This window comes from Misgurnus anguillicaudatus, chromosome 13 (genome assembly GCF_027580225.2).
Source record: "Misgurnus anguillicaudatus chromosome 13, ASM2758022v2, whole genome shotgun sequence".
NCBI lineage: Eukaryota > Metazoa > Chordata > Actinopteri > Cypriniformes > Cobitidae > Misgurnus > Misgurnus anguillicaudatus.
The window spans coordinates 9,108,982-9,126,614 of record NC_073349.2 but is presented as its reverse complement, the minus strand read 5'-3'; the positions used below and the strand labels follow the sequence as shown (position 1 = coordinate 9,126,614).

The following is a 17,633-nucleotide window of genomic DNA, read 5'->3' as shown; positions in this document are numbered from 1 at the left end:
ATCCTTTCTTTTTTTAAAAACAATGTTTCTTTAAGGTGTGGTGTTGTTCACCCATCCAGGCGGGTGCAAAATTCCTTGACGCTGCACTTCTCAGACATAAATTTCTGGGTTATTATATAAAATGCATAAAAACCCAGCGTTGGGTCAAAAAAGGCCGTGGGGTTAAATCAACCAAGAAAATGTTTATATTTGACCCAACAATGGGTTAAAACAACCCAACAGGCTGGATTTGTCCGTTTTTGACCAAACAGCGAGTTAAAATAATATCCAAGCATCTTTTAAGAGCGTATGCCCACTGTCATAATAAAAAAGTCAGCTTGCAATTGCTAATACAGAAAATGCAGACGATTAAAAAGAACCACGCCTATTTCGGAAAAAGCCTAAAAAGTATAACTTTGATTTCCATTTTCATTACATAAAGCTTTAAGGAAAGGATAAATACGGATAACATGGCTATATTGACCAATAAATGGATGAACATCAAATATTTTCTGTTAAATTTATTGTAGTATTTGAGAGCCCCATTAAAATGGATCAAATTAAGTTAGCAGCAAATGTAAAAAAAGCCAAATATCAGATAGTCAGAGTAATAACAACAGGCAACATCTCATACATCACATACTTTTATTCCTGCTGTGAAAATAATTCATTTGTTAAGCGTTGTCATTTCAGACTTCAGCGCACTCGCTTTAATACAGTGCTTCTCAAACTTTTCGGCATGCTGCCCCCTTCCCTTGTGTAGGCTGCATCCCCCAACCCATGAAACAATCTCAAACATACAATTTGAATTAAACTAAACATATAATGTAGTGTTGTTGGTAAGTAGCCTTATTTTCCTGAGGTTTAATTACATAGAATTGATGACAAATTAATGCATTTTATAAAATGTCATAAAACTGGGTCCCCGGCACAATCTGGTGCCCCCCAAGGGGGGCCCGCCCCTCAGTTTGAGAACCACTGCTTTAAAACAACATTTAATTTCTTCATTTTTGCAACAACTATGAAACAGGACCTTGCATCTTGTATCCATGGTAACAGCACAATTTTGGTTTATTACAATCATAAATTGTACGGTTGTATAACGAAAACACTAAAAGTGATACGCGTGCACACAGACATTTAGACTGATGCTATAATAAATACTTCCTTCAGTTCAGCAATGTCTTAAAGTGCTCGGCGGGGTACAATGATAAAAACAGATATCGAAAACATTTACCTGGGCGTAAATTCCAAGCTAGACGATAAGATTTCCTGTTCGCTAGTTTTGTACTGTATGTTCCCAACATCAAGCAGAAGCCGTATATGGTAAAAGCAGCTATAGAGTCAATGGACAGACGCAAAACGTTCCACTTTGAGGGTTTAAAAAAAACTAGACATGTAGGTCACTCTCATTCCACATGAGGTTTATCACAACTTAATTTACCTAAAATCGTTCGTCAACACTTCAGCAACGAAGAGCAAAGGCTGTGATAACTACTCGTGATTGGGTTAGATTAATCGCGCCCATGCAGCCATTTAAGCTCAAATCCTTCATTCTGCATTATAAATATCTCTCAATAGACTGCAAAACCTTCACAAATCATGCAATTTTGTTTGAAATTTAGGGAAAAACTTAATTTGATAACCTTTTACCAAAAGGTGTTGTATATGATTTACTAGACTTTGTTGTGAAAATGTAATTGTTAACAGTCTGTGGTTTGGTCAGCTGCCGTCTGCAGGTTAAGCAAGAGAGAGAAAAAAAAGATTAAAAGTAAGCAACGCCTACACATTTTTTCCGATGAAGTGGTCCTTCAAAGAAACTCGACGCTTGTGTGTAGCAAAGGCAACAACGCTTTGAGACTTATTTTTTCTCTCTTGACAAAGCCTGACTGCTGCAAGAAACAACAGAGTAAAATAAGACATACTGTATGACAACCAGAGATGTTTTGATACACCAAAATAATACACATTTCAAAAGCGCAGACAACAGATTGTGTGCTTTACGGCATACTATGGGAACGTTAAATAAAATTAAATAAACCTCTTTATTAAAAACAAAACATAAAAACCCTCTTAGGAGAACCAAAAAGTATAAAAATATTTTAAAAGATTATAAATATACAAATATCAGACACGTCTCCTTTACATGCTCCTAGCAGGTCAGATTTGGTCTGATATTGTGGTTTTTGCAAAGGAGGTTACACAGGAGCGCAGGAGATCTCAGTAGCTGGGCTCATCCAAGTCATCGTCACTCCAATCCGGCGGTGCATCCGTGCCGAAATAACGATCACCAAAATTTCCTGTCGAGAAAAAAAGAATTGATAAAACACATGTGTACTTGACATTTTAACATGTGCTTTGAAAAGTCATGCGAGTTTTATTGAGTGAGGGATGGACATCCAAAGCGTGCGCTTTAAACCGATTCTTTTGTACCGGGATTCCTTAATTAGCCATCAAAACATTCATTACTAACTAAATAACATTTGTACACAATTTTGGGGGTTCTTATTGGGTTTTAACTCTAACAATACTTGCACAACGAACTTTCAAGTAAAAAGCTTTTATCAGCACTGCAAAAAAAATGACTTTCTTACTTAGTATTTTTGTCTTGTTTTCAGTAAAATACCTAAAGATTCTTAAATTAAGATGTATTGATGAGCAAAATGACCTAGGAAAATAAGCTAGTTTTTAGACAAAAAATATAAAATTTAAGCGAATTTGTGCTTAAAACAAGCAAAAAATCTACCAATTGAATAAGAAAAAAATTATTGAATTAAATGTTTATGAAACATTTTAGGAGCCCCTAATGGGATATTATTTAATTAAATAAATTAAATAAAGTTTAGTTTAGCACGCGAAACTAAACTTTTACAAAAAATTCTGCACATGAAGCTTTCACTCGAGCACATGAAACTAAACGCTTGATTTTTTTACTCCAATGTCACCTTAGGGGCTCGGTAATGAAAAAAGTAAACTTATTTAAAAAAAAAAATCTTATTCCATTGGCAGATTTTTTGCTTGTTTTAAGCAATAATTTACTCAAAGTTTATATTTTTTGTATAAAAACTAGACTTATTTTCCTAGGCCATTTTGTATCTTAATTTAATTTTTATATATTTCTTACTGAAAACAAGACAAAAATACTAAGTAAGAAAGTATTTTTTGCAGAGAAGTCAATAACACATTATTAAGTCAATGTTCATGTCTTAAAAAACCATAACAGAGAAAATACATGAGACATACTCTTATGATCTATACCAGTGATTCTCAAACTTTTTCGGCGTGCGCCCCCCAAAGAAAATATAAAACATAAAACATTCCAAAACTATAAACCTCAGAAAAATAAGACTACTAACCAACAGCACTACATTGTATTATTTAGTATGTTTTGTTGAATTTAATTACACAGAATTTATAAAAAATGATATTTTTTTATAAAATGTCATTCAATTGGGGCCCCCCTAGCACAATCTCAGGGCCCCCCAGGGGGGCCGGTTCCCAGTTTGAGAACCACTGATCTATAAAAGTAAACATGCTTACAACATGTAAAGATTAGCAAATTTATCCAAAAGGGATATTATGTATGCAATGCGTTATTCTTATCTCAAATTATGTCATATGTCCTTAATAATTTTAACAATGCACGTTTTCTGAGGTTCTTTGTTATGTGGAAATTTGTAAAACGATGTATTTTCTGTGTTTTGATGGCATCCTGCGCACTCTTTGGAGGTCCATCCCTCACAGCCTCGGTTTGGAATCAACATGGCGGCGGACTGAATAAGGCTTATTGGGGTCAGTAACTCACCTATGCCGGGTATGATGTGAAAGAGGTGGTTGACCTGCTTGTCGACTGCAGTGGTGATTATTTTGACCTGAGGGAAGGCGTAGGCCACTGAATGAACACCCATCTCCGCCATGAGCAGAGACACCAGCAGGATCTTCTCCTCCTGAACGTCATGATCCTATAGACACACACACACATAACCATTAGGTTAGTCTATGTGACCCTGCCTGTTAAAATCCAGCATTGTTTTAATGTTTTCTACATAAAATCATCCTACATAATGTAAAGAACAACGTGTGACAATATAACCTTGATATTGACTAAGGTCATGTCAAAAATTAAAATCAATGTGAAATCCATGACTGATATCGAACTTTAAAGGGACATTCCACTTTTTTGAAAAAGGCTTATTTTCCAGCTCAACAAAACTTGATTTAAAGATAAAATGCAATTCAAATAGTCTTTCGGTTGTGGCATTATTTTTCCACCACAACTAATTTGGTAACAAATAACATTGAGTTTAGTGTACTTGGTTACAATGGAAACATCAGTGTCAGTGAAAACCCTATTAGATAAAAATATCACATGTGTGAAGGTAAAAAAACCCTACGTGACCATGTTTGCAACTAAAATTATTCAAATATTATAAAGATATTTTATCATCTAAAAGCCTGAAGTGCCCCTAACAGGAAAGACACTAGCATAAACCCAGTACTGAATATGTGATAATGTGTGAAGTTATGCTGTACGGCCGCTGTCACAAAGTGAGGTTTCACTGCTACGCCTCCACACAGACAAACAAACTGGGCTGCTCTACATGTGGTGTTTGGGTAGGCGTGTGTGCCTGTGCCACTGCACACTATGAATTGTATTAGATGACTGAAGATGTTAATGCATGCTTACAAGTAAAACTCTTATGGCCATCATGGCTGCAGCTCCGGTGGACACGGTGCAGTCCATCAGAATCACGTGATCTTCACTGATGTCTTTGGGGAGACGCAAGTAGTGCAGCTGGATGAGAAAAACACATGGCGATGCAATGAAATAATGCGACTTTGAAAGCATCATGCATATGCAGCAATAGTACAATTAAAACTGATCAATCATAAACAGAACGCGTGACAAAAAACTAAACTAAAAAACAGGTAAATGTATTATATTTAAATAAATAAATAAATAAAAAGCGCCTAACTTTAAAGTGATCGTTCACCCAAAAATGAAAATTCTGTCATCATTTACTTCCCCTCGTGTTTTTTAAAACCTGTACGAATATATTTTTTCTGAAGAACACAAAAGAAGATATTTTAATAAATGATGGTAAGCACACAGCTAATGGTAACCATTGACTTTCATAGGAGGAGAAACAAATATGATGGAATTCAATGGGTACCATCAACTGTGTGCTTACCATCGTTTATTAAAATATCTTCTTTTGTGTTCATCAGAAAAAATAAGTTCATACAGGTTTACAACAACATGAGGGGGAGTAAATGATGACAGAATTTTCATTTTTAAGTGAACTATCCTGTAAAACTGTACAAACGCCACAAAATACTGCATTTAAGGTATAGTTCACCCAAAAATGAAAATTCTGTCATCATTTACTCATCGTCATGTTGTTCTAAACCTGTATGAATTTATTTTTTCTGATGAACACAAAAGAAGATATTTTCAGAAATGATGGTAAACACACAGCAGTAAGTGGCCATTGACTTCAATAGTAGGAAAAAAATATTTTGGAAGTATTGTGATAAATGATGAATAAAATATTTGGATAAATGATGGTAAGCACACATTTGACGGTACACATTAAATTCCATCATATTTTTTATTCCTACTATGGAAGTCAATGGTCACTTACTGCTATCTGTTTACCATCATATCTCAAAATATCTTCTTTTGTGTTCATCAGAAAAAATAAATGAATGCAGGTTTAGAACAACATGAGGATGAGTAAATGATGACAGAATTTTCATTTTAATATGAACTATAATTGCCCCAGAAATAATGGCGATAGTTGATAGTATCGTCTTTTTAAGACCATTTTATGTCACAATATGACAATAAAATAGCATAATAATGCAAGAACATCCTTTCTAAGAACACAACTTTGATTTGTAAGAATACGAAGATAAAATATGAAATATTAATATGAAATTGGAATGTAAAAAACAATATTTTAAATATTTAAAAACATAAATTAATATAATAAAATATGCATTTCAATTTAAACAGCTGAAAGATTGTTCAGTATTACTCCAAGCTTCACAGGTTTAATTGCTTTAGACGACTCTGATCGCATCTGTTAGCATGCGCCATAACGCCAAGTCACGTTTATAATATCTACACCTCAGATCCAAACACTAGATGTTATGATTGTTTCAGATTACTTTTTATTTGTATAGTTCTTTTCATTGTCTCAGTTTTTGAACAGAGTAGAGATGCTGGCTTGTTTACGTTAATTTCCTCTCCTCACGTCGGAGATGCAGGATGTAACTTAGCTTTAAATCCAATTCCAGTCGGATGTATTCTTTCAAAATGTATTCACCGTAAAAACATAAAACTTAGCTTTCTCGTCGCCAGCTAGTGTCCGCTCTCTTTCTCTCTCTGTGTGTGTGTGTGTGTGTGTGTGTGTGCACGCGGAGCTCAGGGTCAACATGTGCGCGTGCGTCCACAGCAGGCAGAAATAACAGAGACAATAGCGATCATCTAAAATGCTAATGATATTCATTTTTTGCAAACAAACACACATGTAAACACTATGGTAATTTAAAAACTACTGACATCATGTTCACCTATCGCTCGATAAGTTGATACATTAGCAATACGCTCGCTTATAATGTCGAGTCATAGCCGCAGCAAATTTGACTGCTTATGCTATCGTGTATTATGTTGTGCTATCTGTCGTTTTTCTGTGCTTTTACTGCTTCTATTAATGTAAAGCTGCTTTGAAACAATTAAGTATTGTGAAATAAAATTGAATTGAATATAGTCATTATCACGACAGGCCTAGATATTTGTAATAAAGCAAGAAACAGAAGCACCATTGACTTCCATAGTAGGAAACTATGAAAACTAAATACTACTATGGAAGTCAATGGTGCTCAGAAACGGTTACAAACATTGCTGAAAATATCTTCCTTTGTGTTAAAAAAAGAATACAGGTGCAACATGAGGGTGAATAAATCATTACAGAATTTTCATTTTTTTGGGTGAACTATCCCTTTAAATAAATATTTTTGAACGGTTCCGGGTTAAACAAATTTCTTAGCTCCTTCTTTAAAAAGGAAAGTTTTTCAAAATTTAGCTCTCGTTCTGATTGGTCCATTTAAAAAAGTAGCAACAGTAGAAAAGGGGCGGTACCTCAGGCTCTCCAGTGTCCTGATTGGTCTGGATGAGGATTTTGCCAATGCGGACATCTTTGCACACGGCCCTAAGCGCGGGCTCCATGGTTTCCCCCGCCCTGAGAATCGACACGCCTGTAATCTGGGACGGCACAACAGAAGAAAACACCTTTGGGCTGTGTGACTTTCCTTTTGTACTAAACTTTGCTTGTTCTGTCTGGCTCATTGTTCAACAAATAAAATAAAACAATTTAGATTATGCTTAACCAATAGATGTAAAGCCAAGCTTACCCCTTTCCCGTGGAAGTTTCTGCCCTCGTAATCCTCTCCTTGCGGGGTCTGAACAATATGGACCTGGGGCACAAAACATGTTGTGTCAAACCAAACTGATCTCGAGTGAGCAAATCAGATTAAACTGATCTTCCCCTTTGATTAAAACCAGCGACACCGCTTTCACCACCGTTCTCCTGCAAGCTCTGTTTTAAGTCTAAAGGTCGTTGTGCTGCTGAGACAAAATCTCTCGTGTTGCGTTTGTTGATTTTCCATCGCGGGGGGCAAGTTAGCCAAGTTTCCATATCAAAGACAAGATCTCGATGCCCACGCGCAAATTGTGCCGTTGCGGGCCGGATGTAAAGATTTCCCAACGATCCCGTTTCTCACCTGAGATGGAAGGAATGAAAGTGCTCTCTCGATAAGCAGCCGCATTAACCTCTTGGAGTAAAAGATGAACTCGTCTCGACTGGTCTCTTTATTCCTGCAACACATTCGTGTTACAAAGTCAGTTATAAACACATCATTTGTATACGTAACATATGTGGGTGTCTATAGGTACATTTGGTGTTCATTATTTTTCTGTTTATTTTATATTTTTTATTATCTATTATTTAAGAATCTGGTACTCATTGTCATAAATTCATATAAAATACATTGCCAAATCAATATAATATTTTTTGTAAAAAGGCGAAAATCAATTCCAATTAATTTCAAACTCTGTTAGCAATATAGATTAACAGTGTTAACAGTCTTATGTGTTACTCTCTGTATATGACTATCAGTACTGATACATAATATCAACACTGTTACTCTACCTTGATAATAGAGTTTAAAGGGATACCCCAACCCAAATATCAAAATTATCCCATTATTTTATCCGATACACATTATGTTCATCTTTCAGATGAACACATTTAGAGTCTTTCCAAGCGTATAATGTGAGAAAACAGGGATTAGGGAACAACTTCTGACTTTGAAGCCAAAAAGTGCATAATTCCTTCACATAGGTAATCCATACAAATCCAAGGGGTTCATAAAGGTCTTTTGTGGGTAAACTATGTGATTTTGTACGAAAAATATCCATAATTTAAACTTTATAAACTGCTATAACTAACTACTGGTTAACTCATGCAATTCATAAGAGTCACTGCACAACATCCCCATTAAAAAACAAAAAGCTCTCTACATGAAAACTTTTGTGTGAGTTGCGAGAGTCCAAGATGGGGTCAATACCGGAAGCTAGTTATTATAGTTTATAAAGTTTAAAATAATTTTTTTTTACAAAATCGCATCAACTACCTGCAGAAGACCTTTATTAAAGGCGGGGTGCATGATCTCTGAAAGCCAATGTTGACATTTGAAATCACCTAAACAAACTATGGACCTTCTTTTGATAGACCCACCCCACACATGCGCAACCCAGGCAACGATGTCGGTTAGGAGACACGCCCCTTACTGCTGATTGGCTACAAGTGTGTTTTGATATTAGGCCTGACTCCCTTTTCCAAACTGTTTTTTTAGCATGCATCCCGCCTTTAACCCATTTTAAAATAAAATAACTCCACATGTGTTCGTCTGAAAGATGATGGACATATGCATCTCGGATTGCTTGAGGGTAAGGCTGTCACTTTTTATTCGATATTCGAATATGCATTCGAAAATGACAAGAAATATCTGTATTCGCACTAAAAATAAAACATCTAGTTTTTAAAATGCCATGTGTAGCGCATTTTTTACAGTAACATCTCGTAATAGGAAGGAGGCTGCTAGTGAGACAGACGATGGCAACTGTGCGCAAGAGAGGAAAGACGTGGCTCCGGCTTCTGCAGACTTTTTTGCTTTTTCTGTGGAAATTGTTTGGAAAATTGTGCGGAATGATTTTAAAATATATTCGAGAATTTAAGCTGTAAATATTACAAAATTGCATCTAAAATAAATATTTTCTTACAATGAAAATTAATACATCAAACCAATGAGTCCTCTGAATCAAATTGGACCAACATGAACCTAATGTGCATGTCAAGGTAGAATTGTAGTTTGTATATAAAATGACAAATGATTGTTTATAGTGTAAATATTATAGCAAAATAAAAAGCTTGTGTTAATACGTTCGCATTACGAAAATAGCATATATGAAGATAATTTCATCATTTTTACAACGCAATGTAAACTTTATATTATAGTTTTTTACAGACGCTAGGACACATTTCTGTATACTTAGGTCACTTTTGCAAAACTCTTCACACAGTTCTCCTAACAAACTTTCAGCTTGGCAAAGCAGTTCATTTCACATTCAAAATGCACTACAACTACCAAAACACTTTATTCAGGTCTCAAATCAACTCATTCTTCCAGAACACTAGCAAAGGTTCTGAATCTTTTTTTTTCATATAACTTGTTATTCACAAGTTGATAACCTGCTGTTTCAAACATTAAGTAAAAAAAGAATATCCAGACAGTCCCGTTTATGACTGTTGCCGTTTATAAATTTGTGATGGAATCTCCATTACGGTGTTTTTTTTATGCGCAGGGGGCCCCTAGATATTCAAATATATTCGAATACATTGCATGATATTCGATATCCGTTCGAATTTGATTTTTCTCAAAAGTGATAGCCCTACTTGAGGGCGAGTAAATCATGGGGTCATTTTGATATCTGTGTTTGTATGGTTGTTGTCTTGTTTTGAAGTTTGTGTGGTATTTAAGTCCAGTTTTATACGGAGTCAGGCCCGATTGTTTTATCCTTTCCTGTTTAACAATATAAATAAATAAATAAACCCGTTGGAGCCGTGTGGATTACTTCTGTGAAGGATGGGTGCACTCCTTAGGGGTTTAAAGTCAGAAGTTGCTCCCCGCTTCCTCACATTATAAGCCTGGAAAAGCAAGGACATTTACTAAAATAACTCCACAAGTGTTCATCTGAAAGATGATGGACATATGTATCTCGTATTGCTTGAGGGTGAGCAAATCATGTAATTTGATATCTGGGTACCCCTTTAACAGCAACAGAATTGACCAATTTTGAAATTCATGATTTTCAGCAATATGAGTTTTGTCAAAACTTTGTTGTTTGTCAATTAACACTTAGGTAAAACATGGTAAAAGCGCGTTTCTGACCTGATAATGGTGTGCATGCCCCGGACCTGCGGCGTGCTCTCCAGAACACTGAGGGTCTGTGGGAGGGGTTGAGCCTGATGGGCAGAAGCTAAAGCCGCCCTGTTTCCATCACCGCAAGTTAAACAGACAGACAGGAAGATGTAAGCAAACCAGTATGTCGATAAAAAACTGACAAGTGCATTGAAAGATGTGGCAAAAATGTAGACTTAGACACATGCTTACACACCGTTTACTATAGTAATGAAAACACTGATCACACATGTTATTGGAATGAAAGAAGAAACAAGAAGCAAAGACTTAGAAGCACAAAGTAACGAGTTATATAATGTAACAGAGAACCAAGGTTACAATCTCCAAATGAAAAGTCTGGCAGTCTAAAAGCTTATGTTTAGTCTTAAAACAGATTTATAGTGGCCCAAAAATGAATTTAGACACTTGAATGCCTGAATGTCATTCCATTGAGAATATCAAATTAAGAAAAGCTTTAGCTGCTGCTTCCAAGTATGATATCATTTGACGTGAGATTATCACATTTTTTCTGTATTTAACACTTTGTATTAATTCTGAAAACACAAAAAAATGTTCAAGCACTTTTTCCTTAAATGTCTTTACTTAAAGGGACACTCCACTTTTAACATTTTTACCGTTTTGGAATCCATTCAGCTGCCCTCCGGGTCCGGCGCCAGCACTTTTAGCATAGCTTAGCATAATCCATTGAATCTGATTAGACCATTAGCATCGCACTCAAAAACAACCAAAGCGTTTCGATATTTTTTCCATTCAAAACTTGACTCTACTGTAGCTACATCGTGTACCAAGACCGACGGAAAACCAAAAGTTGCGACTCTCTAGGCCAACGTGTCCAGGAACCACACTCCCACTCCGGCGCAACAATCAAGGACTGCAGGAGGCGCAATGATATTTTGCAGCGCCTGAAAATAGTCCCCTGCTATTGAAAGTAACCAAGGGGACCATTTTTGCCACTGCGCAATATCATTGCACCTCCTGCAGCCATGTTACGGCAGCAAAGTCCTTGATTACCACGCCAGAACGAGAGCACAGCCCCCAGACACATTGGCGTAGAAAATCACAACCTCCAATCCTCCGTCAGTCCTAGTACACGATGAGTTCCAAATAGGAAAAATATCGAAACTCTTTGGTTTACTCTTGAGCGCAATGCTAATGGTCCAATCGGATTCAACGGACCGTGCCAAGCCACGCCAAAAGTGGTACCGCCAAACCCGGAGATCAGCCGAATGGACCTAAAAACGGCAAAAATCAAATGCTTAACTCTAGAGAAGCTGGAAAATGAGCATACTTCTTAAAAAAGTGGAGTGTCCCTTTAAGATAACATGATGAACAATGATTAGTCTTGATCACATTATTATGCTGTCAGAAAAAAATGGTCCCTAGCAGTCATGGGGCTGTACCCTTTCAAAAAAGTACACCATTGCAAGTAAAGAGTTCATATTAGTAACCCATAGGTACATATTGGTACCAAAGAGTGCCTATTAGTACCTCACATGTTAATACGTCTAAGGTACATAATATTGGTAACAAATGTATGCAAATATGTACCCAAATAGTACATTTATAAAGGGTACTGCCCCAGTGACAGCCAAGGACAAATTTTCCTGACAGTGTAGGTATGTCTTCATTTTGGAGCCACTTTATGCAATAAATTAAAGCAAAAGAAAAAAACGACAAGTTAAGCTTTGTTTACACGACAACACTATAGTAAAAACGGCATAGGTTTTGCTTTGCGTTTAAAAATAAATCATTTGTACACACGACAATACCGTCAAAAAGATCTGCGTTTACACAGTTTGGCGAACACAACTATAATACTGTATTACGTGTGCCAGGCCAGTAGATGGCGACGTTACTTTGTAAAAAAACACTACACACCTGTGCAAATACATGGGCTACGTCCGAAATCTCTAAAATGCTGGTTTACTTCCTGTCTCCTGAGATACCTTTATCGTCCTGTCCCACAATGCCATGTGTAGGCGTGCCCGGGCAATGTAATTGGTCGAGTTAAAAAAAAAATTATGGTGCCAAAAAAGCAGCTGGAGCACTAATTTAGTGTAAATAAAGTTAAATTTTTTTAACAAGAATTCCATTACGCTGCAGATGAAGTCTGTCCGAATGAGTTACTCAGCGGTGCCTTCATGCCTCATGAGGAAGCGACTTTTCAAGACGGCAAAAGCATCAAGCAGTTTTTTTTTAAACAGACAATGCCTACACATTCGCAGATTCGCAGTATCACAGTTTACATGTTATCAAAAACTTGCACTTTAAAAACGCCTTCAAAAGTTCATGTTTACAGGACCCTAAAACACCTTTGTTGGGCAAACGAACAGTCAAACCATAAAAAATGTCCTGGTTTCGGTTCAAAATGTTGTCGTGTAAACAGCTCCTTAAAAGGTTTTACAAGCTATGTGTAGTCTCAGTCTTTTTGGGTATCCCATGAATCAAGCAGTCAAATCAAAGACCCTGCCAACACACACACACAGCACTCTGACCTCAGTGTAAACTCTGACAAAATCATGCAGAAGGTTTACAGTATGTCATTAGTCTTGCATTAATATTGACTGCTGAAGAAATTACTACTAATTTGCACTTTTAAGAAACCACACCAACATCTACTGTGCTCTACTTTCGGTTTGCAATGCAACAGCAAACGAAAAACCATAAGCAAATCTCACATATCCCAGCGGAGTTTTCTCTGTGGGGAACGTGACATACAAACAAAAAAACAGTGACAACAGGAAGAGAGGGAGAAAAGAAGAGACGTCACGCCATCAGGTGAAGGACGTTGGGGTGATCACATGACTTTAGGAGTGTGACAGCTAATAAACCGCACTGAACACAGACACACACACACACACACACACGTTCTGCTCACCCAGTGCTGATGTTATTTGGTCTAATACATTTTTTTTAAGGAACAGATCACCAAAAAAATTTATTTACACATCACCATGTAGTTCCAAAGCCATATGACATGTTTTGCTTGCTTTTCATAGTACATTACATTTATGCATTTGGCATTTATGCTTTTATCCAAAGTGCACTAAAATTAGGATTGAACCCGTGACATTTGTGTTGCAATGCTACAGGAACACTACGAATAATAGTCATTTAAACTGTTATTCACGGAGGACGCAGAATTAATACAAAGTATCTTATTATGAATTGGGTGACATCATTAATTTACATTGTATGGAAAACACAATTTCTTTTTAAAGAATGAGAGTCACATGGCTCTGAACTGTACATGATAAGTACAGTAAGTAAAACATTTTTTGGTAAACTGTCCCTTAAAGCGTTTGCAAGCTTTGCAAATCAGTCAATTTTTTGTGAGATTTATTAATTTGTTAGTTTGGTATTAGTCCTGATGCATCTGTCATCCTCTCATTTACTGACGCAAAGGTCGACTACATCCTGTGTCAGGGACCTGTACTTTCTAATCTCTCTCTCTCTCAAACACGCACTCGTGCTCATCCGCTGCAGCCCAACGGAAAAATGAAACTCTTTGTAGTAGACAGAAACTTGCAAGACGCTGTGTTCAACAATAGCTACAGAGACGAGTGAGAGAGAAAGAGAAAGCAGAGAAAGAGAGGTCAGGATAAGGAAGACAGTGGTGTATTTTTAGACACAGAATGCAGGGGGAGTGTCTGTCTGATGCATGGAAACCTCCTGTAGCACACAGCATTTATCTTCCTCTATTACCTCAGATCACATCATGACACATCAATCCCATGATGCATCACTCATAGTCATTACTGGACTGATCAGTGAGAGTTTCCATCAAACACTACAGCAGTAATGATGGGTATGATAATAAAGTTTAGCCCTTTTGCAACTCTTATAAAGTCGGGTTAGTTTTGGAAATAGTTCACCCCAAAATGAAAATTAGCCCATATTTTACTCTCTCTCTCTCTCAGGCCAACCTAAGTGTATATGACTTTCACCCAAACACATTTATATTAAATAAAAAACTGGCTCTTTTTAGCTTTATAATGGCATTGGATAGTGCCCTTAAAAAAAAGATCTATCCAATTAAAAACAAATCCATCCAGTTATTATATGTCTACTTAAGTGAAGAAATAGGTTTTTGTGAGAAAATATTTATATTTTAAACACTGTGTCTTAAGGGGAGAATTTAGGTCAGGCAGAAGGGTGACCTCTGACTAGGGTTGTGCCGATAGACAAAACTGGCCCTGTCCCAAATGGCGCACTTCATGTGGACTTTCGGTCTCGTGGCCTTAAATTGCGCGTGCTCGCTTAAGGGCTCGTTATAGTTGTGCGTAGGTCCTACGGCGTAGGATTCGCATCGGTTTTCATTTATACTTTTGCGTCGTCGTCTGCGTTGACGTGCAAACACACGCGCGGACCGCTGGTAGGCAGTATCCACGCATGTAACCACAGTAGCAATGCGACCTTCAAAGAAGAAGCAGCTTGGCAAGTTAACCCACAAACGAAGAAGAAACAGCAACTTGTTGTGTATGATTTGAGAAGACCAGCAATGATGGAAGTAAATAAACAGTGACTTTCGTTGCAGTTTGAGTTAAATCACTCCTCAACTTGGCCATTCTTTGTTTTCACCGTCGCAAACGGAAATACCTATGACGCAGTTTTTTTTACCTGACTGGAGTAGTCCGGGTAGAACTGACGCGCTGTTAAAAATTTTGCGAGGTGCACGTCAGGCTACGCACAGGCTACAGATAGCCTACGGCGTAGAACTTACGCACAACTACAAATTAGGCTTTAGTCTACGAGTGCTGCCGCGCCATTTGTTTTTGAATCACGCATAGTAAGGAAACTGATGTCATACGCCGGTCTGCGTAGCTCGACACGACGTCAAACACGCATCTCCAGACCCAGTCTCTTTACTATCAGATGCCCTTGTAACGCTAACCAGCCATCCAAATGCCACCATATCCATAATAAATAAATAAATAAATCCACATGATCATCGTTTTCATGATTGATCATCAATGTTACGTTCGAGTACTCGAGCAATCGAGTACTCGTGCCCCTCCCTAGTGTGTATTTATATTATATATATATAATAACGCTTTATTTTACAGTGTCCTTGGTACACAAGCTACATGTACTTACTAAATATATATATTTATATAAAATAAAGCTTTACCCTAATTTATATTTGGGGGTGAATTATCCCTTTAATGTCTTTTTATTTGGAGCATTTGGAGTATTTTTCATGTCAGATTTCCTTTAATTAAAGATCAATTTTATTCCAGAAAATATTTTGAATTGTATTTTGCCAGAAGAAAATGTTGCAATTTTTTACAATAAAGCACAAGATTTTCACAGAAGTCACAGAATGAAGTCAAAATATTGGTTGTCTTAATTTTGCAATAGAATTTTTATGTTGACTTCCTGTTACCTTTATGGACTACAATATTTCATTATAAATATTACTGTCCACATGTGGAAACATCATTGGCAGAAAAAACAGAGACGTCGCCCTCTTTTGATAACTACAGGAAGTACAGCAGGCCTCAGGAGAAAGATGATGTCAATGGGGGACAGTTTAATGATACAGTAGTTGCCCCAATGAACTGATCCAAAGCCAGAGTTCTCATTATTGAATATTAACAATATCATTATCCATTTACATTACATTTATGCATTTGGCAGACACTTTTATCCAAAGTGACTTACGGTGCATTCAAGCTATAAAGTTTTCCCTGGGATTCAAACCCACAACTTAATGCACTACAGCTATATGAACCCTCATTATCAGATCTAATTCAGAACCTGACTCTAGATCAGCACTGAGGGGAAACTTCTGCCGAGGATGCCAGCGGTGACAGTGACAGGAAGTGAGAGAGTGATGAGCTGAGCTACTCTACCTGACGCTGAGTTCACGCTGTGTCACCGGTGAGAGGAACAGGAAGGAGAAATGAATGTGGGGAGAGAATAATTCATGTGCAGTGAGGCAAAGCCAAACCAAATGTGTCACACCAGCATTACAGAAAACCAGGAGGCCCAAAAGGAATCTGCTGACTTTAACTGCATTTTTGCAAAATTTTGTAGAATAAATTTTAACATGGGATTTAACATGATACTTTCAGAATTCAATTAGTTGTTAAAAACAGGATGACTCCGAACATTTAAAACAGCTAGAATGGGAACTACGTGAAATCTGTTAGAGCCAACATCTCATGTGATACCTTGTAATAGCTAAAGCATTACTAAACCAAAATTTTAATAATCAAACATGCAAAGACATTTGTGAATGGGGTTTAAATTCGACAGAAATCTCTGTAGGTGCAAATTCCCTGTGGGCCTAAACTGTACATTATTTGCAGTTCAATTCAATACAGTAGTTAGTGCTACAAAAGCACACTTTAGTCATATATTAGTACACCACAAAGCATTTCCATATGCAAAATGCACTCAAGCGTTATAAATCCACTTCTTTTGACAATCACACAATAAGAATAATATCTAACAAATCACAAAACAATACAAATAGTAATCAATAACAAAATGTATGCAGTGTTTCTACAATTCACATGACATATTTGTGATTATTTCACTTTTCATTTCAGAATCATTTTATGTTTTGCTATAAAATCATAATATTTTAAAGGTCATTTTTTCTTTGGAAATTATAAACAAATACTGTAAAAACTTTTATCATGCTAAAGTGACAAGCAGGCCTTTTAAAAGGGATAGTTCACGCAAAAATGAAAAAAAAAAAATGTTGTTATAAACCTGTATAAATTTCTTTGTTCTGATTAGGGATGCATATCAATTAATCGCGATTAATCTATAGCAGAATAAAAGCTCCTGTCTACATCACACATGTGTGTGTACTGTGTATAATAACTTTGTACAGCTAAATGCACACACATGCATGTATATATTTAAGCAATGTTTACATGTGTATATACATTTGTATATTTATGTATAATTTATATTATATATAAATATAAATACTTAATATATAAATATATTTTTTTCTTAAAATTATACATGCATGTGTGCATATTTATATATACATAATTATTATACACAGTTCACACACATATATGATGTAAACAAAAACTTTTATTCTGCTATAGATTAAGTAAGGAATAATTGACGACGGGCCATTG

At 36.5% G+C, this 17,633-nt stretch overlaps 1 protein-coding gene across 4 annotated transcripts in view; it reads right to left on the bottom strand.

Moving 5' to 3' along the window:
- Nucleotides 1-605: 605 nt before the first annotated feature.
- uckl1b (uridine-cytidine kinase 1-like 1b) overlaps nucleotides 606-17,633 on the bottom strand; it is a 41,497-nt gene continuing 24,469 nt past the window's right edge. For 2 of the 4 annotated variants that reach the window (XM_055187813.2, XM_055187815.2), the window contains exons 8-15: nucleotides 13,206-13,225; nucleotides 10,498-10,596; nucleotides 7,768-7,861; nucleotides 7,399-7,461; nucleotides 7,127-7,249; nucleotides 4,667-4,774; nucleotides 3,785-3,941; nucleotides 606-2,279 (exon numbers count right to left, since the gene is read on the bottom strand). In XM_055187813.2, coding sequence (XP_055043788.1) covers nucleotides 2,200-2,279; nucleotides 3,785-3,941; nucleotides 4,667-4,774; nucleotides 7,127-7,249; nucleotides 7,399-7,461; nucleotides 7,768-7,861; nucleotides 10,498-10,596; nucleotides 13,206-13,225 — 744 coding nt within the window. In that variant the 3' untranslated portion in view covers nucleotides 606-2,199. Of the gene's footprint in view, nucleotides 2,280-3,784; nucleotides 3,942-4,666; nucleotides 4,775-7,126; nucleotides 7,250-7,398; nucleotides 7,462-7,767; nucleotides 7,862-10,497; nucleotides 10,597-13,205; nucleotides 13,226-16,382; nucleotides 16,400-17,633 lie in introns of all 4 variants that reach the window. The other 2 variants (XM_055187814.2, XM_055187816.2) reach the window with 1 other exon arrangement.